Source organism: Anolis sagrei, chromosome 2 (genome assembly GCF_037176765.1).
Source record: "Anolis sagrei isolate rAnoSag1 chromosome 2, rAnoSag1.mat, whole genome shotgun sequence".
In the NCBI taxonomy this organism is placed as follows: Eukaryota; Metazoa; Chordata; class Lepidosauria; order Squamata; family Dactyloidae; genus Anolis; species Anolis sagrei.
Window position 1 is genome coordinate 258,151,096 of NC_090022.1, and position 23,313 is coordinate 258,174,408.

A 23,313-nucleotide genomic window follows, 5' to 3' on the forward strand; every position below is an offset into this window, starting at 1 on the left:
AGAAAGATAGATAATTAGCATTAGCAAACATTTTCTTCTATTTATCAATTAAAATACTACGGTGCTCCGGATCTTCAGAGGTGCGCAGTTTTTTGTGCAATTTTAAAGTAGAGGTATGGAACACACCTGGTGCTTTAAATAAGTTTTCATTATAACTCCTATCCAACTGTACCATTGCTAAGAGTTGCTAGGGCTAGTGGGAGTTGCAGCTCAATGACAAAAGGCCCACATGATTCCTAGTCATATGAAAGGATAGAATCATTGAGCCTTTGGAATAATCTGAATTGTGATTAGAGAATGGATAATATAAAGCTCTCCAGGTAATTGCATACGGGATTCTATAGGTAACCTGGCTTGTCAAGAATAAGCAGAAACTATTACTAAATCACTCTGCTTGTGGTAGAAGCAGTTGAAAAATAGTGGATCTCTACTTTCTGTTATATTGTTACTAGCTGTGCCCTGCCACGCGTTGCTGTGGCCTATAGTAAAACTTATCAAAGTTGAGGTAGATATTTGGACTATTATGAAAGAGAGGTCCCTACCTATTCCTTCCCCCTTTTCCTCCCCCTTTCTCTCCTTTCTTCCTTCTCTACCTCTTTCTTTCTTTCCTTCTTTCACTACTAGGTTTCATCCTTCTCTCTTTCCTTCATTCCCTCCCCCTTTCTTCCTTTGCCTTTCTTCCCTCCCTGTTTGCTTCCTTCTTTCACTTTTTATTTCCTTTTATTTCACCACCATCATAACAATAACAATAATGCAATGCATTGCCTCTGGGACCTGACACCTCTCCCATTCCCCCTAAAAGGGTCTCAGAGGAACAATAGCATCATCATCATAATAATAGAAATAACAACCTTTACCCGCCACGTGTTGCTGTGGCCAACCTTCCCTCTTTCTCTCCTTCTTTCCCTCCCTCCCTCCCTCCCTCCCTCCCTCCCTCCCTCCCTCCCTCCCTCCTTCCTTCCTTCCTTCCTTCCTTCCTTCCTTCCTTCCCATCTTTCCTTTTCCTCTTCTTTCTCTATCTCTTTCCTTCCTTCCCCCTTTTTCTTTCTCTTCTGCTGTCTCTCTTTTCTTTCCTTCCATCTTTCCTTTTCTTTCCTTTTCTTCTTCCTCTAACTTTCCTTCCTTCCCCCTTTTTCTTTACCTCCCTTTCTCTTTCTTCCTTCTTTCCTTCCTTCCTGTCTTTCCTAGATTTTGACAGGGCGGGAAGGGGGGGGGGGTTGGAGGTGGCGTGAAGTAAAAGGAGGTAAGATTGGGGCAGGGGAGTGATGGAGCGTGGGGTTGTGTGTGTGTGTGCGGCGGCGGGGGGAGTGGGGTTGCGTGTGTGTGTGCGGCGGGGGGAGTGGGGTTGCATGTGTGTGCGGCGGTGGGGGGAGTGATGGAGCGTGGGGTTGCGTGTGTGTGTGGCGGCAGGGGGAGTGGGGTTGCGTGTGTGTATGCGGTGGCGGGGGGAGTGATGGAGCGTGGGGTTGCGTGTGTGTGTGGCGGCGGGGGGAGTGGGGTTGCATGTGTGTGCGGCGGCGGGGGGAGTGATGGAGCATGGGGTTGCGTGTGTGTGTGGCGGCGGGGGGAGTGGGGTTGCGTGTGTGTATGCGGCGGCGGGGGGAGTGATGGAGCATGGGGTTGCGTGTGTGTGTGTGGCAGGGTGTGTGTGTGTGCGGGAAGCGGCGCGGCGGGGCTTGGAGTGGGCATGGTTTCCGCAGAGGGAACGTTGGCCAGAAGGCCATGTGCGCGCGCCAGGGAACTTGCGGCTGGGCGCCAATGCGCATGCTCAGTTGTTTTGCCGTTTTGTGAGTGTGTTGTTGTGTTGTTTTTCATTTTGAGTAGATATGTTTGTACCTTGTGGGTTGTGTTATGGGCACGGGGATTTTGGTTAAGTTTCATTGGGGGATTTTTGAGTTTTGTTGTTTTGCCGTTTTGTGAGTGTGTTGTTGTGTTGTTTTTCATTTTGAGTAGATATGTTTGTACCTTGTGGGTTGTGTTATGGGCATGGGAATTTTGGTTAAGTTTCGTTGGGGTTTTTTGAGTTTTGTTTCCTCGTTGGAAACAAAATATATATAGATACGCAACCAAACATTCCCCTTCTCTGGTTTATTCCATATGACAATCCAAAGAAGGGAAGCTGGCTTCTGCTAGAATTTGCAATAAGTCAACTATTGAGCAAAACCATTGTGTTCTGCTTATCTGCTCCCACTGGAAGCACAAACAAGCAGAGTGAGTTAACACACTGCACATGCAAGCCAGAGTTGTAGATCCTTAGCTTATTGTGTGAACACACCTACTGTGTCATACATGTATCAGAAAGTAATTAGCTCCACTGATTTAACAAATTTTAAAAGCATATGAACAACCTGCAATTAGGTAAACATTAAATATTTTCATTCAACTTATGCATTTAATTGCATCTAACTACAATGTTTTAGTATGTGAAAGAGTCCATTATATAAAATGAACTATTATCTAAGTCTAATAATGTTAAGAATTCCAAATTGAAAACATATAGTCAATTTATTCATTCACAAACCTGTGAATGCTACAACTGACAAAACACAGCCTGAAGAAATAGTGTTTTCCTAACCTAGTTTAATGATGGGTTAGGGTGACATGGCTTGACAATCCATATGAATGTCACTCTTTTAAGCATTTATTTGATTTTGATGCTTCTGTGTGGTAAAATGTGTCATACTATGAAAGCACTTGGTTTTCATCAAGTACCAGATTGTTCTGCTATTTGGAACACAAAAAACATGGGTCATGAGCAATTTGAAATATTTAAAGAGCCCTCAGAGCAAATTTTCATAAGTAGGTTCTAAAAATGCATTGTTTCAAATCTGAAAGAGCCCCACATCAAAGTGAAGTGTTCTAACTTCAGTTTGATATGGGGCTCTTTCAGATTTGAAACAATACATTTTTAGAACCTACTTATGAAAATTTGCTCTGAGGGCTCTTTAAATATTGCAAATTGCTATCAATTCACTTTTTACAGTTCACAGAGATAGAGATATCTATGTTCTGCTATCATTCACTTTCATACACTTCTATATTGCTAAGGAATTGGTTCTTTAAACAGAAATCATGGGAACAGGAAATTGTGCTCAGCTTGTTCCCTGTGTTTTTAACTAGTGCCTAAACGAAATGAAGAAAAGCCCATTTTTGAGAACAGCTCTTACCTGCATTGCCCCTCGTTCATTACTCAGTGTTCTCAGCTCATCAGAATGCGCTACACAGATTTCATGAAGGGCTGCTAGATCACGTGACAAGTCAGTTCTAGAGGGCTCTGTAGTGTCTGGAAGTTCAGGTACATTCTTTAACAAAAAGTGTAAACAAAAGTTCAGAGCCATTGAAGGAACAATGTAAAAAAGAAATCATGGCACATTTATTCTTATCAGTTCTAGCAAGCATAATCCACAATCTGCAATATCTACCCATACAGGGAATATTTCTCTTCTGCACAGGAAACATATAAACCTAAATGATAAAGTGGATGCTTGTTTTGAATACAAAAGCAGTGCCTTACTCTAATCAATATTAAGGCATGTATCACTGTGCCCAGATCCAACATTTTAAGGAATGGACAGTTGACACACAAGCTTTAAAAGAGCAAAATCACTCCTTACCACTACAGAAATCTGGGCCTCAGTTTCAAACCTGTGTCCAGGAATACACCAAATCTGAGACAGAATCTACTACAGTTTTAACAAAGATCTTTCACAAAATAGGAAATGAGAATATGACCCACCAATTGGAAACACTCACTATACATTCCAATCCTCAAGAAAGGAGATACAAGAGATTGCTGTCATTAAGAGCAATCCATAATTTTTCATGATCCACACAACCAAAAGCTTTGTTATAATCTCTAAAGCATAGGCTGATCTTTTTTCCCCCCTGAAAATCTTTAGTACATTCCATTATCCAATCTGTTTGCAATATGACCCCTAGTTCTCTTCCTTTCCTCAATCCAACTTGGACATCTGCCATTTCTTGCTCCACAGATGGTCTTTGTTGAGGAATTTTGAGCATTAGCTTACATGAGAAATTGATAGCTGGCATAAATCTCCAGCATGATTACCCAAAATTTGGCCTTTGTGTCTGCCCCCACAAAAATGTTTCTCAATTCCTTCCTTAAAGATAAGTCGGTAGGGCATACATTAAACTGCAGTCCCAACTAGGGGGATCAACTGAATCAACTGCTAATTTTTTCATCAAAACTTAAGTAAATGTCATCGATTCAGAGAGTTTAACTTCAACTGGGGCTAACAGTTTGGATTTGGCCTAGATAGGTTGCATCTCAAAATATACCTCAAAGCACTACATGCCATCAGCAAGTACTGGATTCAGACAGAGCTACAAACAAATATTTTAAATAATGCCCTGTAATTTCTGAAGTGAATATGTAGAGGATAAAGTAGAGAAGACGTTGTTATAAATCAATCTTCTTACCCCAAGTTCATCCAAAAACATGATCATTCGATGTTTGTTACTCTTGATAAAAGGATTTACACCTTCCATATAGGGCTCCTAAAAATCAAATTACTGAGTTACTACCTTATTCATTTTACATATACCTAGAAAAGATTGTGATATTTTCTGGGTTGTATTTATACTCTACTATCACTACAGCAGATCTTAAACTTCTTTCCTACAGCAGTCTTGCAGAAGACAAGTACTGTATGTATAACCAAAACAATTTTAAACACAAATAAAAGATTATTATGAGATAAAACTACCACTGAGAAAAAAATCTAAGCTTTAGAGAATTTAAAGTGTTAGGGCTGTTCGAAAATCAATTTTAATTGATTTAATTGATTTCAATGTTTTGAGATTAGTACCAAAACAGCTTTGCCATTTAAACTTGACATATAGGAAGAACATCATCCAACAGAGGCCCAAGTGACTGGATTTTAATTGGTAAGTGGGTTCATGTGGCGAGATGATGGGAAATTTCCATATTGTGTATAATCAAAAAGTCAGTGCAGAAAACATAAAAATATTTACTACAAGTTGCTATCTATTACTCATTAGGGTAATGCACATTTGAGCCTACTTAGTTAATAACCTTCAAGGAAGAGTCAGAAAGAACTCACTGTAATAATCAAGTTTGAAAAAGTTACAGTTCTTTTTTGTCTCCTTTGATTTTTCTTCTTTCAAATTCCAGAATGGAAGTTTGTGTGTGTCATTTACACAATGTTGTGTAAAACCTGAGGTGAGGTTTTTCAAAGTTGTGGTTTGGTTCTTTCAAAGCATGCATGCAAATCTCCTCTACATATATGCTCTTTTGTTCTCTGACAATGATAGCTCTTCTATAGTCAGTGAGAGGGCAAAAGCAGTTATGTCCATGTTTATTTGTTTATATATTTTAGCCTGCTATTCTATCACAAGATGTTTATTGATCAAATCAGTACATAATCAAAGCACAATAAAAAGATATTAAACAATTCAAACAAGTTAAATCAACTTAATACAGCAATGTGTACTTAAACTAGTTTTGACTAGTCTTAGCTTATGACACTCATACTCATAGCTAGAAATGTTGATAAGCTATGGGGTTGAAACATTACTATGGTTCAAAGTTAGTCAATCAGAACATCAGCACAGATCCACCTATCCCCAGGGGTATCAAACTCATTTTCACAGCAGGCCATATCAGCTTTATGGTTGCTTTCCAAAGGGTCATTTGAAATTATAAGACTGTCTAAATGTAGCTATGCTGCCCTGTCACTGAAAGCAGGCTCTACAACAAAGTCCCATTTAGTGAACAAACTCTTCAGGCACCGCAGAGCATTTTGTTCTCCATCTCTGAAGCCAAAAAAAGAACAGTGGATAAAGCTGATAACAGAAATCAACATAGGCAGGAGCAGCCAGAAGGCGTGGAGGCTGCTAAGATGGTTGAGCAATGATCGCTCACAAACCAATACCCATGCCAACATAAAGGCAGATCAGATAGCGCATCAACTTCTAAAGAATGGGAACCCCACCTTGCCACAAAGTAGGAAGGAAACCAATAGTCAGACAAGCAGATGAAGAGAACAAAAACCTCCATGAACCTTTTACACCTGTATTGTACATGGCTCTCAATAAATGTAAAAATGGCAAAGCAGCTGGCCTGAATGGGCTACGGAAGGAACAAATTAAGAACTTTGGGTCAAAAGCAAGGTGCTGGCTGCTGAAGCTGATGAACTGCGCTACATCCTGTCAGATCCCCAAAATCTGGAAAAAAGCAAGTCATGGCCATCTTGAAGCCAGGCAAAGACCGTAATGATCCAAAAAGCTATAGAGCAATCTCCTTGTTGTGCCATCTTTACAAAGTTCTGGAGAGACTTGTTTTGCATAGAACTATGGAAAAAATAGACTGATGTATGATTCCACAGCAAGCTGGCTTCGAGAAAGGCAAAAGCAGCACATAAGATGGCAGGAGATGAAAACAGAAGAATGGTCTGCCTCAGGGGAGTGTGCTTGCTCCATCAATGTTTAACTTCTACACAAATGATCAGCCACTGTCAGAAGGGACAGAGTTTTATCTATGCTGATGATCGCGCCATCACCGATCAAGCAGGGAGCTTTGAAATGGTTGAACAGAAGCTCTCTAAAGCTCTAGGTCCCCTTACTGCCTATTACAGTGATCTGATTTCTAATTCATCTAAAACACAGACGTGTGCTTTCCATCTTAAGAACAGAGAAGCACCTTGAGCTCTGAGGATTACCTGGAAAGGAATCCCACTAGAGCATTCCAACACACCCAAATACCTGGGAATTACCCTGGACCGTACTCTGACCTTCAGGAAGCACTGCTTGAATATCAAGCAAAAAGTCGGTGCTAGAAACAATATCATATGAAAGCTGACTGGCACAACCTGGAGATCACAACCAGACACAGTGAAGACATCTGCCCTTGCGCTTTGCTACTCTGCTGCTGAGTATGCATGCCCAGTGTGGAACACATTTCATCACACTAAAACAGTGGATGTGACTCTTAATGAGGCATACTGCATTATCACAGGATGTCTATGCCCTACACCACTGAGAAATTATACTGTTTAGCTGGTACTGCACCACCTGACATCTGTCAGGAAGTAACAGCCAATAATGAAAGGACCAAGGCAGTGACATCTCTGGCCCATCCTCTGTTCGGGTATCAGCCAGCACGCCAATGCCTTAAATCAAGAAATAGTTTTCTAAGATCTACAGAGATACTCGCAGGAACACCTCAGCAATCAAGAGTCCAAAAGTGGCAAGCTAAAACCCGAAACCTCAAGTTATGGCTGATATCAACTGAGAAACTTCCCCCCTGGTCACACAGAAGACTGAGCAACTTGGAAGGCGCTGAACAAACTGTGTTCTGGCACCACGAGATGCAGAGCCAACCTTAAGAAATGGGCCACAAAGTGGAGTCCATGACATGCGAGTGTGGAGAAGAGCAAACCACAGACCACCTATTACAATACAGTCTGAGCCCTGCCACATGCACATTGGAGGACCTCCTTATAGCAATACCAGAAGCACTTCAAGTGCCCAGCTTCTGGTCAAAGAACATTTAAGATGCCAAGTTTTTAAACTTTGTGATTTTTAAATACATTTTCAACTGTACCCTTGGTTTGCTTCTGATACAATAGATGAATAATTGAAAGCATTCTGGGGCACATAAAAGGATGCGATGGACAGGATTTGGCCTGAGGGCCTTGTGTTTGACACATGCATTACTGTCTACTCCAACTGGCCATGGTTATCTAAGAAGAATTTAGTCCTACTCCTCTGCTGCATTGATTTTCAATGGTAATGCCAATTACTGAATACAGGACAATTAACATAGAAGTCATATGGCTTTTCTACTGAGGACTAGTTCAAGAACAGAGTGACCCGATTACATGCATTCCCTTATTAAATTAACATGGAAATTAGCTCCACCTTATAAATATACATGGAAAAAATCACTTATGGTTATTTTTGTGTTTACCTTTGCCCCAAACTCAACTAAATTTGCTAGATTCTGCACAGACTTGGCGACCAGCGTCAGTGTTCTTGCAGCAGTAGGAGAAGGAGAATCTGAGATAAAGAGTTTGAAAATTACAACTCATGTTGTGACAGTACAGTAAGTACACTGGTTGATAACTACATTTGCTGTCAGGCCAACTAAGAGCATAGGCATAGAGCTAAACAGCAAGGTTTGCTTTCCTCCTAAGCAAAATTAAGTTTCCATATTCCATTAAATAGACTGTGGGGCAGGGAGCCTTATCAAACTAGAGCATTTCCCTTCTTGCAATAGAAAACATGTGAACAAGTTTCCTTTTTAAAGAACTGGAATAAAGAGGGCCACATAGACATTTAAGAAAGCATAAGCATACAATGGCCCAGTTAATAATTTTTGAACTAGTTCAAAAATAACAGGACTGATGTACTTGAGTGCTTGCACATTCCTCTGATATGTGACTCACTACATTACATCGAATTAGCATGGAAGTTTTATTGAACAACCATATGAAGCTGCTTTTAAAAACTGAAGTGAATGTAGCTGCACAAAAAAGCCTAAGGGAGGTTTAGCAGTAGTGGTTGAAGCATAGTTGCTGTGTTATCTAAGGTCCAGTTCACAAGGCAACCCATCAATACAAGCTCATTATACTTCTGTACCTACCCTTCCAATGAAATGAATTATGATGTATCAACAACAAACAATTCTTTCTCACCCCCCTCCCCCAAACCAATAAGAAAGTATTTTCTCAGCGTTGTATGAAAAGATAAAGTTATACACCTGATTATCTCAACACTGGTCAAAGTAGTGCTTCTCAGCTATGTGACTGGGGGTGGGATGAGCAGGGAGCCAGCAAGGGACTAGCACTGTATTTGTGCCCACTGGGGATAATTCTTTCTTTCTTTCCTGACAACTTGCCAGGGACAATTAGCCAATGGCACAGGGATCACTATTTTGAGTAGCACTGTTCTAAAGCATTTACCTGAGATGATATTAAACATTCTCGGATTTAGAATGGCAGGGCAAATGAGTCGAAGAAAAACAAAGCCACTGGAAAGAGAAAAATAAGAACTTAATATCTATATATCAAGAACATGCCTCAAAATATCTCTTTAGGATACTATCAGTTTGGGGAAAAAAATCACAAAATCCTAAGAGTGTCCTCACAAGATGGTTATAAAGCCTAACAATATCTCATTTTCCGCTCCAAAATATTACAGACATAGATGATCATTTCACTTGCACCTGAGCGTGTAAAATTTCATCCCTTCAGGATGATCACAGCAGTTCCAAGGATGTATAAAATACAGATTTTTTTTTTGCTAAGTATGAGCCTTGGTTATCTCTACTTATTTCTGATGAGCCATGCTTCAGATTCCCTGTTTTAGTGCAGCTAAGCCAGCCTTGGGACTAAGTATCAGATAGGCATCAGATTCTTACAAAATCTTACTGATTTTGTAAGATAAACAGGGTCAGGCCGGGTTAGTACTTGGATGAGACCAGATTCTGTGGGCTATATTTCTGAGGAAGAAATTTGCAAAACTGTATCTGAACATTCTCTGCCTAAATTCAAGACACATACATAAACTCTTATCAGAAACAGAGCATTTCCTGTTGCAGGATCAAAATTCCAATTCTTTTTTGAGTAAAGAGTATTGCCATTTTTTATTTGTTGGTTTTGTGAAGTCTACTCATTCTTTTTCCTGGAAACTAAAAAAGGTCAAAGCTAGTACTGATTAGTACTTGGGTGGGGGAAAACCAAGTAATGCCAGGTGTGTTTCTGAGGAAAGAATTGGCAAAACCACTTCTGAGTTTTGCTGGCCTGAGAAAAATCCCATGACATTCATTGTTTCTAAATCAGGAGAAAGGCGGAATAAAAATAAAGTAAATAAAATAAGTGTTGTCAGGCAACATGAAAGCACATACACACACACAACTATATAATCTAAACTTGATTTTTGTAAAAAATAACTGAAGTGATCAAATTTACTCATATTCAATTGCTGTATATACTGCATTTAGAAATCTAAAGTTATAAAGGAAAGGTACCAAAGTCTTACCTAACCACTCTTGTTCTCATGGTTGTGTTGGCTGGCCACTTATTTTGAACAGACTTTTGTAAACAACCATAAATATATCTCAATGTCCTGTAAAAATGCAAATAAGAACCTTAATTTATGTATCTAAATTTTAGAGTATTCTTTTTTTAATATATATTTTATTCAGGGTAAGGGAAAGGGGAGAAAGAATAGTATTTTATTTATACATGTAAAGTGGTGGAACAACAATATAAAGAGAAAGATGGGTTTGGGAAAAAAGGGGGAAAAAAACCTAAACAATTTTTTGAGGGGTTGTTGTACTGTCGAAGGCTTTCATTTTTGTTGTACTGTCAAAGGCTTTCACTGGGTTTTAAAAAAATGGTGACTTCCTTCTAATCTTTTGCAGTCTTAAGCTAATTTGTTCAATATAGTTTTGTATTAAAAATTAAAAAAAAGATTTTTGACTTTAACATAAATTGAATTCACTTTTCTCATAGTTCCTTTTAATAAAGTTCCTTTTAAAAATCCTTTATTTTCTTCTTTTGTATTCCTCAATCTGTGACCAATTTGTCTGCCTAATCAGGTTTCCCAAGTTCTTTTTTTAATTAAAAAAAAGTTAATTTGTCCATGTCTTTTATCTCTCTTATTTTATTTATCCATTGGTCTATGTCCGGTACTTCCTCCTGTTTCCAGTGTTTCGCATAGATTATCCTGGCGACTGTCATTAAGTACACAAATAGAATGTCTTCATTCGAGTTTAATATTAAATCTGAGTCAGTTATTCACAGTAGATAGTATTCTGGTTTCTTTGGGAATTTTTTCTTAAAAATCTGTTGACAATATTTTTGGGATTCTTTACAAGTACACCGATTTTTAGAGTATCCTAAATCTCTTAGTTAGCAGGGATTCAGGAAATTAATTCCAAAATTATACTTTCAGGTATTTCACATTTCATCTACTAAAGTAAAAACAACACCTAATAAAAAGGTTAAGTCTTCAAAGAAACACAACAGCTCTCTTCAGATGTTAAAGTGTGTATCCATTGTTATATTGGTGTATGAAAGTTTGTTTTAAGAAATAATACAGGTCAAATCTAAGTTGTTGGACCATGCAATATAACCAAGTTCTATGTACCAGCATAGAACTTGTACCATGCAACTGTTGAACTTAACTAGAATTGACATCCAATGTACTTGGGATTTGATTTTACATCATAGGGGTTATCTTTACTAATTAGTTACATATTAGTATAGTTCAGAGCAACTGTTTATTTCATTTTGCTTTAAGTGACTTGTTTCAGCAGTGATGTTTTATGAATGTTCTCTATTTCAAAAGGATGCTTGTGGTACCACACTGTATTCTGCCCTGTAAAGGTTGCTATAAGGAGCAGTACACTTTTTTCCTTTCTATTTTTTTTAAAAGAATTAAACAACAATATTCTTTCTAAGGTTGTGCAATTCTACTGTGCAATGCTAACAGCAGAAAGTCTGTTAATTTTACTCTATCCAAATCTAAGACTACTTCATTATAGGCCAAATAACTGGCAGTGCACTGACAAGCTTTTTGATCCCATGAGATTCTCTGTTAGATGAACTGGAAAGGAGGAAGTCTATATCTCCCTTCAAGTGTACTTTCAAGTTTAAGAGGGAAAAAAATCTTCCTCTACTTACGACTATCAGTAGAATTCTAACACGTATGTTAATTTACTGATTAAAACTAGTATTTTGGACACTATTTTTCACTGTGTGCATTAATAAGGTTTGCTTGAGAAATAAATATATTAAAATGAAGGCCAAAAACAAAGTGTACTTCCAAGAACAAGTAGAATGATTGTAACTATTCTATTTTTAGGCATTGATAATGAACTTACGGGGGTAATATTTCTGCAGCCATAAATATTTTCTCCACCAATTCTGAAAGGATGCTCAGAAGATGTGCTAAATTTGTATTTACATCATCATTTTTTTCTAATTTTGAAGGATTTAACTGGAAAAAAACAGTAAAAATTAAAGAGAATTTATGTTCAATATCTAAGCCAGCATTTTATTCAAAGTAAATATACATCTTTAAGACTACAGAAGTTGACAGCACACTGGATTCTTGATCTCAGCAACTGGATACGGACCACAAAATTCTTATGAAATGGTTCATTTGACATTTCCAAAGCCCCTCCAATGTAGTGTGACATGCGTGTGATATCTAGTATGTTGGGCGAGTGGGCTTATCAATAAAAGACCCTCCTCATAAACGTATAGCAGAGTAACTTATTAGTAGCAGCATAACCCAGCACCAGTAGCTAAAAGTGATAAAAAGAACAAAAACACACAGACCAATGCTGCATCTTCCTTAGGAGGCTTTTTTTCATAACAAAATAATATGGTTACACTATTTACAAGAACCAAGGTTTCCATAACACACATAAAGTTCTTTATACTTCTTTCTTTGCTTCCACACTGGGCTTCTTTCTCATGCAGATAAAAAGCTTCACTCTCTCATATTAAACTTACACAGGAGTTTCACACATTTGCCTTTTACACACAGCAGCCTTCACACTGGAGCTTTACATATGAGGCCTTCAACTTGAGGCTTCTCTAACCAAAGCCTTCTCACACTAGTCCTCTCACACACTGATCCCTACCTCACACCAAAGCCTCTCTCAGACTGAAGCCTCTTCATACTGAGGGCAACAAACTTTGAGGCATAATAAGCTACAGAAACACCTGCTTATATTGAATCGCAGCTTTTGCGGAGTCACTGCATCCATTTAACCCTTTGAGTGCTTGACTCACATTTTTGTAATTAAAATGGCTAGTTAATTTTTTAATATTTCTGACACAGTAAACTCTAGAAACAGTATCAGAGCCAGCATATGGATTTGGGTTTTGGAGCAATATTATTGAACACCAGGATTTGAATTCCATTCAATAACAGGAAATACCTTGGCTACATCACACTTAGAGGAAGGTAAGGGCAAACCTTTTCAGAATAAATCCTTGCAAGCAAATACTATGATATGGTTGCTATAAATAGGAGTCAACGTGAAAGCATAGAACAGCAAAAAATGGAAACATCAATCTAGTTAAATATCTGGACTTTTTTCCTTGTCTGTTCTTTATTCTAGAGAACTCAAGATAATGACTTATGGAGAACTCAAAAGCATGCATGTTTCTGACAGGTTTGCTCTAAAAATGCATTGCCTATTAACTATTTCAAATAATATTTGTAATTTTCGAAAACAATATACTAAGAAAACGGAGATGATACAACAAATAATCTCAACAACCCAATTTGAAACCAGTGCAATCCAGGATATTTTAAAAGAGAATCCAGGTTAAAACTGTTCTGTCATGAAGACTTTTGAACAGATTGGGTAGTGTATGTGATACTTTAAAGTGCTTTGGAAGAAAATGCATGTTACAAAATGGCAACTTGCTCAGCTTCCACTGTTTCACTTTACAAATGGAAATGTTCATGATGTCATTAACACATATTCTCACCTCACAAGATTGCTTGCTATCCATTATCTTTAAAATGGAGTCTTTTAGAGCATGGTGAACGAAGCGTGTGGCTGTGGCTTTCATATACTGCTCCATAAGTGTACTTGCCAGCGTCGTGGCCCGGAATAAGGTAGTGGCTTCATCTGAACAAAAACAATGTATTCATAAACTGGATTTGAATATTAAATTTGAATTTTTTACATTTAAGGGTGGTTAATAGCAAAAATGTTCTAGAAGGAAATGTATATTGGCACTTGAAATGGAAGGAGAGAATGGCCTGGAAAATTACTTTCAGTAATCTAAATTAATATATTCATACTGTACCTTCCACACATATTTCTCTGTCATTTAGTGTTCGCAGTAATAATGCCTCCAGTTTTTCATGGAGAAAAATTTTCAGTAATATGCTAGCCAGCAGTGTTCGATCTTGTCCACACACACGTGACAAGGCATAAACGACATGCAGCTCTTTCTGCAGTACCAACTGAAAACAGAGATGGCAAAATCCTAAACTGAAAATCATTATCAAAATATTCCTGGAAATCCACACATATAAGCTATATTTAAATTAATGACCGCTACGTAAGAACATGGAGGATTTCAAAGATATTTCAAAAACCTGTCCTCCACGTGCTGACAAGCAAGTCTAAAAACATTTATTTTAAGAGCTTTCCAATGTGTATTTGAATGCCATAGTTCAATACCTCTTTAAACTCACTGTATTCCTCTTCTGGCATTATTTTCTCCATTGAATACCGTGCTCGGACGCGTAAAGAGCCTGGTTCAATACCTTTCAGAGGTATGTGTGAACTGAGCTGAAACCACTCATCTGTTGCCTGTCCTTTCTGAAGTCGGCTTAACTGACATCGCATAAACACTTACAAGAGAAAAGAATCAGAAACATATTATTCTCCCAACAAAAGTACACATCAAGTAACTAATATTAACTAATATCTATCCTTTCTTTAGCTTCAGCACTGTAATTCACTATTACATTTAAAATGTTTATACAAAAACAGAAAATATGTGATTTTTTTCTATCCACACAGCAAGACATATATAAGACTTCATTTAAAGCTCAGGAAACATGGCTATGTGTCTTGATAGTTTCAATATCACTTGCTATTGTACTGAACAAATAATTCAAACAGCTATTCAGTAGAATATAAAACAGACATGCATGTATTTCCATGTCTTCTCTTTCCCTCTCCAAAAATGAGGAGGGCACACAAGAACTAAGAACCAGAAACTAAGAAGAAGAAGAAATGAACAAGCAATATTGTTTGTCTGATAGTGCAAGCCAGAAAGTCTTTATCAACTCTGTTATTTACATATGGGATTTTATATCTATAGGTTTAGGAATCCCTTATTGAAAATGCTTGGGAACGTAAGTGTTTCAGATTTTGGATTTCTGGGGTTTTTTTTGGAATATTTGCATAAGACATCAGAAGTTTCCAGGTTTTATGAAAGAGGAACAGACTTTTTTAAAACTCATGGTGCAGCTGTCAATTTTGATAGACCTGTAAAAAAATAATCATGATGCTATTACTTGAGTTTTTGCAATTAATTTCAAAGGAACACAACTTACATATATCTGGATCTTTACTCTTCTTCGTTTTGTTACTAAGAGTGATTTCAAATCTATTGATATCAGATGAAAGATCACTACAAAAAAATACAGAAAAATCTGATTGATAATTGAACACTCATTGTGACAATGGAAATTTTAAAAAGATATGAAGTCAGTATTTAGTTTCATCTCGTAAAGCCACAAATGAAAAACAGTCACAAACAGTGATTACCCCAACCTGAACCGTATCTTTTCAAGGAGAGAAATCACTTCAATAATAATATTTTTAGCATATCAGTGAAATGTCATTTACATTCTTAGGGCTACATCTAAAGTCATATGAGCAATCCTCTGCTTGCAAAACAGGAAATCTCCTCCTTGCACTCCCCCGATGCCTCCAAATCTTCATTTTAGAGTCCTTCCCCCCAAGAACAGATATAGGATTGTTTAGGAGGAATAAAAGAGTGAGAGGTAATCAGTTGTTCCAGTGATGTCTGTTCTGCTGGTCAATGGATACCACAGGATACAACATATACGTTTAAAATATAACAGCACAAGACTTACTCAAACACAAACTCTTCTGACCACACAGGATTCTGTCCTTCTCGTACATGTGTTTTTGCTACCTGTACAATATTTAGGTAGATATTACAGTAAGGATTAGTAAAATGTTTTGCTGGAAGTGTATGGGCTTCTTCCACATGTAGTATAAGACTGCTGACCTAGAGAGATTATACAAAATAAATTTTAAAACTTTGCTTTACACAGTGGGGCATTCTCCCTGCCCCATGAAGACATAGACGGGGTCTGTACCCACATGTAAAACATGAAAATATATCCTAATAAAGGAAACTAAATATTAGGAAGTAAAAAACAGAACAAATCAGCATCCAGCATTGACTTTAGTCTTTTACAGTATGCTTTTTAATAGAAAGGATATAAGGAAGGTAGAATATAATCTCATTTCTATTTTAATGCTGCCAATATGAAAAGAGCTTTACATCCTGTGATGAATCTTCTTTTATTGGTCACCAGTGCAGTCACGCAAATGAGCCTGCACCTGGTAAAGCAAAGTCTGGAAACAGTGTGGATGACATCCATTTCATGATAGCTACATTGAAGGGAAAAGAGAGATTCTGCAGCAGCAGCAACAACAAGAAAAAGAGGAAATCCCCTAGAAAGCTATTGAAAGGAAGGAAAAAGTTCAAGTTGGGAGGAAAAAGAAAACAAAACAACAAAGGGAGCTGAGAAGAAAATGTACATTTGTTGACTAAGAACCAACTGAGAATTAATCCAACGTCAGTGAAGTTTGCTTTTTAAAGAAATGTGTAACATTCCACATTAATACAAATTGGAATATTTTTCAGCCTCACAATAAGGGATCAGGAAATGCATTTTGCAACAAATATTAACCTGTGTCCAAAATAATGCTGGGCATGAACAAGGTAGGGTATAACTAGGATAGGGTTTTCAAAGAAACATGAGGGTGCACAGACAATCCTAAATCAATATTAAAATGCATTTGAGGACATATTGCTAAGAGTTTTCCTTATTCTGGGAAGGCACACTGGAACAACCACGTTTTCAGGCTCCTCCTAAAGACTGTATCTTTAAAGACTGTATCAATGAATAAGATACTTATTCATTGGGTCATATGTATCAATCAGTTTTGTTGCAACCACTGTTACCCTAAAAATTAAATTAACTAGTTATTACTTCTTCGGTTTCCTAAATTCTAAATTCTGATTCTACATTATTTAATTTAATTGTTTTTAAATGATAGTCTACTAGCAGAGCAAACAAAACATTATAAGTTTTTATGTGGCTGCACAACATCTGTGATGTTCTATGTAATATCAGATTTACATCTCGCAAGTAAATATAAGGCAGTTCCCAAGTCACAAAAAACCAACTTACAAATGACTCATACTTAAGAATGAGAGTGAGGCAATAGAAAGTGAGAGAAATTTGCCCCTCGGAAGGGAAATTCACTCTTGAAAGAGTTATCATGGGAAAAAGGTGTCTCTACTGAAGCTTTATCACTGAAGCTTGTTTCCACAACAATCCGTATTTTTTTTCAAAATCTAATTATCACAGGGATAGAAAGTAAGGTGCAGTCTTCTGAACGGGGCACAGAGAGCAAAACAAATGCCATTAACCCTTCCTTATGCTATCCAAATATTTATATTTATAGCTGGGGGTACACTTAAAAACATACCTGTTCTGACTTACATACAAATTCACCTTAAGAACAAATCCACAGAACATATCTTGTTCATAAACTTGGAGACTGCCAGTCATCAGTGCTGTTTCCACACACATGGATGTTCAAAGCAGCCAACGTAATAACTGTGCCTAATAACAGTATTCATCCAAATCTTTTCAAAAAGATTTTCAAAAAGTGCAGCAAATTTAATGTTACAACCAGATCAATCACAACTGTATTAAATGTTTAATAGGCTACCTCAACCAACCTGAAAACAAAAGTATCACAATTAAAAAAAATACTTTACCTGACGTAGCCGTTTATTAGATGTTCCTGGACTAGTTTTTCTTAAATTGCAAAATGTCTGCAAAGCTTTCATCCAATCCTACAAAACAAATTTTATTTCACTACTATATTTTCTGTTAGCGCAATCCTTTTAATATATGCTTAGAAAAAAGTGTCAAGTTTAATGGAACTTACTCCCAGATAAGCAAATACAAAATTGCACCCTGGTAAAGAAGTTGAATAAAGACTCTAACCATTTAATTTAACATCGCTTTCCATTATTCAGACAATTCAAGTGTCTTAAGACATCAAACTCTAAGTTAGCTCTAATAAATATTATCAAAGATCAACAAGTCTGCGAGCTATAGTCAAAACACTTAGTACGTACCAGGTTAGGGAAGGCTGGTTTATTAGAATCTGAATAGATTTATTTTAATACAATTTAATCACAAGAAAAAAACAACAACTTTGTACAACTCAACAATACAAACAGAAGAGCTAAACTGAAACACTCAGCAGTCTTCCTGACAAGTGACTGCAGTGATATATAAACATCTTCAACCTGTAATCAGTAGGCAAAACTGCAAAGACACAGATTCTCCCAGTAAAATACTTATAATAAGAAACTTTGTTTCTTACTCATTTTCCAACATTTTACTTTCATTAATAAAGGAAAAAATGCCAGACATATCCCAACATTAAACTATGATGCATGATTCTGGCTTGTTGGGGGAGATTCACATTCAAATTTGGACATTACATTATGGTTCGGATAGGAAGTCCATGATTTGTTAGCTGCTCTCACTTGGAAGAAGAGCCAAGTGCAAGCAACTGGGCAATGAGCACAGGCGTGCTTATTTGAGTTTCACAACCTCTGGTGCCACACTGCTTTCCCATATGAGGCAAAAAGAAAGAATACAACAATCCCAATGCATATATAATTCTCAAGATTCTTTCACTGGTTACAGGTTTCAGACATAATAAAGAGCTGAAGCAAAGGAGCATTTGTCAATACTGGTTTCTTTTCTTAGTCCAAATACAGGCATGTTTTCCTATCTCAACCAGAGGAGTTTGTATCACTCCTTTTGTTATTTTATATCCTGGCTGCCCAACTGCAAAATGTAGCTTTTTATAGAATAACCTTACATATTGCAAATCCAGGTTTCCAATATTTTCTATTTATTTATTTCATATCAAAAGCATTGCATAAATTAGTATAAAACAGATAAAAATAGAAAGAGCGCAAGCAGCTAAATATCTTTTGACCAAAAACGGGCAACAACAATGGCAATGTCTGTAGCCTCCAACAATTCTTCATCTGTACATTTTCTACTTATTTTCTATTTAATTTATACTAAAAGCACTGATTTACTTTTAATTTCGTAAATAAATTAAACTGACTATAGTCATGAATAGAATCAGGACACTTCCAATTAACACTTACTTGCCTACCGTGGCAAATAAGAGAACCTCATTTTCACCTACAAACTGTAAAATTGGTATTTTGTCAAAGGATCTTATTATTTTTAAAGTATATGTCCTGGCTTTAGAAAGTTTTTTGTTGTTGCTCCAATGCTCTCCAACTGGTTTTGAGGAGTTATTTGAGACAAGATTAATCTCTGCCCCCCTAAATATATTTCAGGAAGAATTTTATTTTATAAATTGTGGAGTTGGAAGAGACCACAAGGGCCAACCAGTCCAACATCTGTCCTGGAGGAATGCACAATTCCAATTCTTCGATCATATGGTAGCTCCTTCAATCCACCACTATCCTTTCCCTGGTGTGTTTGTGTGTGGTTTAAAGTCAGAATCTTCACCGTTTCTAAACCTCCCTCGTAGCAATCTCAGAACTTCAGGCTGCTGGACATCACACCCTGTCATCTTCTGCAATCTGAATCCAGTGTTATCTAGCCCCTTAAGAACTTCCAAATGTAGCCTGGATTTTATTACTTTCTCCAGCTGAGGAACTTGCTTATTTGACTACTATTTACTTGTTTTGAAGCAACTTTGCTGCATTAGCTAGTTTTATCTATTTACCACTTTCTATTCAATAAAGTTATTTCATGATATTCACTATTCCCCAGTGCAATAACTGTCTATATTGTGTGTGTGCGCTCGTGGGCACATGCGTGCATTCAATAATGCCCCATTTTGATAGCTCCATGCAGATGTGGGTTATTGATTCTAATCTGTTGAATATGCACTAAAGTCAATTTTAAAAGATCCCTTGCAAGCTTGTATACTCAAACAGATTCTGAGCAGAATGTATTTTAATTCATACATGCCCTCAGAGAACAGTAAACATGATGTAAATTTTACTACAATACATAAAAAGTAAGGTATAATATTCTTGAGGATAATATTACACATGTTGGTGATTTAACAGAATTGACGTGAAATTAAAAAAAAATCACCTGTGCTTGTTCTGGAGTTTCTCCTGCAAAGTAAAAGATGTAATGTTCTTCACTAAAGTGCTGAACTACTATTTGAAAACAGTTTGGCCTATATGAAAGAAAAAAAACAGAAACAAAAATAAAATACTATTAATAAAAGAGCAAATGCCAATAGAAGAGTTGCTAGAGTGAGCACAAGAGTCCCGATTCCTTCACACTCTCTTAGCATAAACTAGGCTTTTGGACTCTTGAAGCTTAGATCATGCTAACAGAGCTTGAAAGAAGCATGCATCCCATCTGTTCTCTCCACTGTGGTGGGGAAACTCTAAGTAGCCAATGGAGAGAGCACAGGGGCAGCTGTTGCTTCCTTTAGGATCTCTTGGCATGGAATAAGGTCACAGACTGTCACAGCTTAGTATATACTAAGAGAGCCTGAAGGAAGTACCCATCCTTTATGGTGCAGCTACGAAGCCCTAAAAGAGTCACTGCCGTCACCACCATTTTTGAACATGCATTAAGGTTCCACTATGGCTGATAGTAATACTATCCTGATTGATGTTTAAGTCAACCCAGGTTTTGAGGGTCAACTTATACAAAAGTATACACAGTACATCAAGCAAAAATATTTTATCAAGAATTCTTCAAGGCATGATATACTGATTGGTTAGTGAATTCATTATTCACATTAACCTACAACATATCTCAGAACAGAGTGAAGAATCTGTGCCATTCCCAGAGATTGTCAGATATCTAACTCCTATTAGCCCAGTCAACATAGCCTATGGCAAAGAAAACCGGTACTGACATCTAACATTATCCAAAGGGACACAGATTTAGTATTTTTTCTTTATATGTTACTAATAGAAATACTTAAGTCTTGTCTAGCTTCTTTCAAAATCCATCACATTCTCAACGCTGCTGTATTTTGTATCTTTTCTCTAGTTCCCCCCCCCCCCCCCCCCCGCTGTTAGTCCCTTCTTCCATCCAAGTATTCATTTACCATGTACCAACTCTCCATGGGTTAGAAACTATGTAGTTCTTTCTCAATCTTTCTCTTCTTTTCCCCTCTACTCCCTTTTTTCTTTTCTACTTTTGTAAACTCTTTTCCATGGAGTTGCAAAATACTGTATCTCAAAAATCATCTAGTAAAATCCATACTGCTGCTGCTACAGAATCCCTGATAGATGGCAGCAAGCCTTTAATCAAGATGGATCTCTCTCTCTCCTTGTACTGTGAGAAAATTCAGAATATTAGAACGACTGTTTAAATCCTAAACTGAATTCTCAATCTTGTAATGCAAACTATTATGAGAAAATAAACTTGTTCCATCATCTATGTGAAAACCCCTCAAATATTTGAAAATGCCTACTGTCAACTATACCAAGCTGAAATAGTACTTATCGTCTTACCTGCCAAACAGACTATCATGAACACCGTACACAGAACACACACTAAGGTCTATCAATCCTTTGGGTTTAGTGGCTCGCTTTTCACTTTCAAAATAAATAAGTTGGGCATCATTCCCTTCTAAAATAAAATACAAGTTCTTCCATCGCTTTCCTTTACCTGTAAACAGAGTTGAAGAAAGATGGACAAAATTATATTTCAAATCAATGGTTATGTAAGTTTGATTGTACTGTGTTAGATGGACTTCTACATTTTAATTGGTTTTGACACACACACACACACACACAGCTACATTATTCACCCAAAGCAGAGTACAATTCGTATCATAGCATATGAAACTGATAATGCATATTCATATTACCAAGTTCTGTCCCTGTCTGCTTAAGTTAAAATATGAAAAACAAACATAAAAAATGAACCTCAACAATTTAAAAGCACTATAAGTACAGCATGTAGGCAATTAAAAATATGATCATAGGGAGGCTTTCCCTACCCCTATTCTGTGGTTTTGTGGAGGGGGGTATCCCCCTTCTGGGACTTTTCTGGCTTTAACTGAAGATTCAGGTTTGATGTTTCAGTAACAAGAAGAGAATAGATATGGGTAGGAAAAGAACACTGTTATGATATTTGTTTATACATATAAGAAGTGTGTACATGTACAACTGAGAGAGTATGAACCCATGAAACTGAGAGTATTCCTTGGCAAAAAAAATGGGAAAAACCCGGACATTGTGGGCACCCCTCGGATGCAATGTTGTGCACCAGTCTTACTCTTTTTCAGGAGATAGCCTTTTTTGACAATGTTCTTGTAGAATGCGTCCTTTGTTTTACGACGAATTGTATTGTAGATTTCTTTTCCATCTACTGTGTCATTAAGTACTTGTCCTTGATGCTAAGAGAGAAATCAAAAGACAGTAGTTTTTCCCAAATGAAACACAACATGGATTCTAGATGTTAAAGAACATTCTAAGTGAAGTAAAACGCATTTAGTTTAAGACAGCTCACAATTTATTTATTTAAATTTACCTTATTTATACCCTGCCTTTCTCAACCCTGTAGGGGACTCAAGGCAGTTTACATATATATGCAACAATTCAATGCCGTGTAAAACATACATAATAAAATAACATAAACGTATACATCACAATAGTTCTGTTTTATAATAACCAAATTAATAAATAGGTGCCATAACAACAACAAGAACAAGAAGAACAACTTTATTCTTATACCCCACCCCCATCTCTCCAAAGGGACTTGGGGAATTTACATATGGCATGAAGTGTGTATTGCAAAGAATAAAAGAATACAATACAATAAAGTATAGCATACAAAAACAACAATTTGAAAACTCAAAATAATGCCCAATAACCTATGGTGACATAGTTCAGAGCCACTAATAAAACTTTTCAAAACTGAAAGCAACCTAAAGTTGGAAAAAGACGATTCACCTGCAATTTTAGAACATACCTACGTGATAGTCATCTTTTTTAAAAAATTGTATCAATCATCCATTCCTATACCTGAGGCCTCATTCACACTAAGAACGAACAATCTTGAGATCTGAACCCAATACCTCTTCTTACTTTGAAATGACCAAATTTCAAGGCCTTTCTGTGAATTCTAGGGTATCAGATATGAGCCAGATGATAAATTCAGATACCTGCCAAGATTCACTTAAGTAGTAATGCTATTATCACAACAGCAGCAGATGAATATCTCTTCTCTATTCTCTTGTTGGCATTTTTAGACACTGTTTCAACAAAAGATTTACAATTTCCAGTGGTTCTCATTGAATTATTCAATCTTTAAAGTGGACCAGCAACAAACAATTCAGTGTATAGTTTCTATTAACCCTAGAACAAACCCCGAATTATGTCACTGGCTTGCTGTGGAAGAGAAAAACAAGAAAGCATTCTTGGTTCACTCACCACCAATAGAAAAATGTCCCATGGT

General features: G+C 37.0%; 1 protein-coding gene across 1 annotated transcript in view; it reads right to left on the minus strand.

Annotated features, from left to right (window-relative positions):
* Positions 1-23,313, minus strand: part of RASA1 (RAS p21 protein activator 1) — a 53,047-nt gene that overhangs the window by 845 nt on the left and 28,889 nt on the right. Inside the window, exons 10-24 of the mRNA XM_060761747.2 lie at positions 22,132-22,252; positions 21,363-21,519; positions 19,975-20,062; positions 17,583-17,660; positions 15,634-15,791; positions 15,088-15,164; positions 14,204-14,376; positions 13,824-13,983; positions 13,500-13,642; positions 11,873-11,988; positions 10,024-10,110; positions 8,946-9,013; positions 7,952-8,040; positions 4,441-4,518; positions 3,168-3,302 (exon numbers count right to left, since the gene is read on the minus strand). Of these exons, the coding sequence (XP_060617730.2) occupies positions 3,168-3,302; positions 4,441-4,518; positions 7,952-8,040; positions 8,946-9,013; positions 10,024-10,110; positions 11,873-11,988; positions 13,500-13,642; positions 13,824-13,983; positions 14,204-14,376; positions 15,088-15,164; positions 15,634-15,791; positions 17,583-17,660; positions 19,975-20,062; positions 21,363-21,519; positions 22,132-22,252 (1,728 nt within the window). The remainder of the gene's footprint in view (positions 1-3,167; positions 3,303-4,440; positions 4,519-7,951; positions 8,041-8,945; positions 9,014-10,023; positions 10,111-11,872; positions 11,989-13,499; positions 13,643-13,823; positions 13,984-14,203; positions 14,377-15,087; positions 15,165-15,633; positions 15,792-17,582; positions 17,661-19,974; positions 20,063-21,362; positions 21,520-22,131; positions 22,253-23,313) is intronic.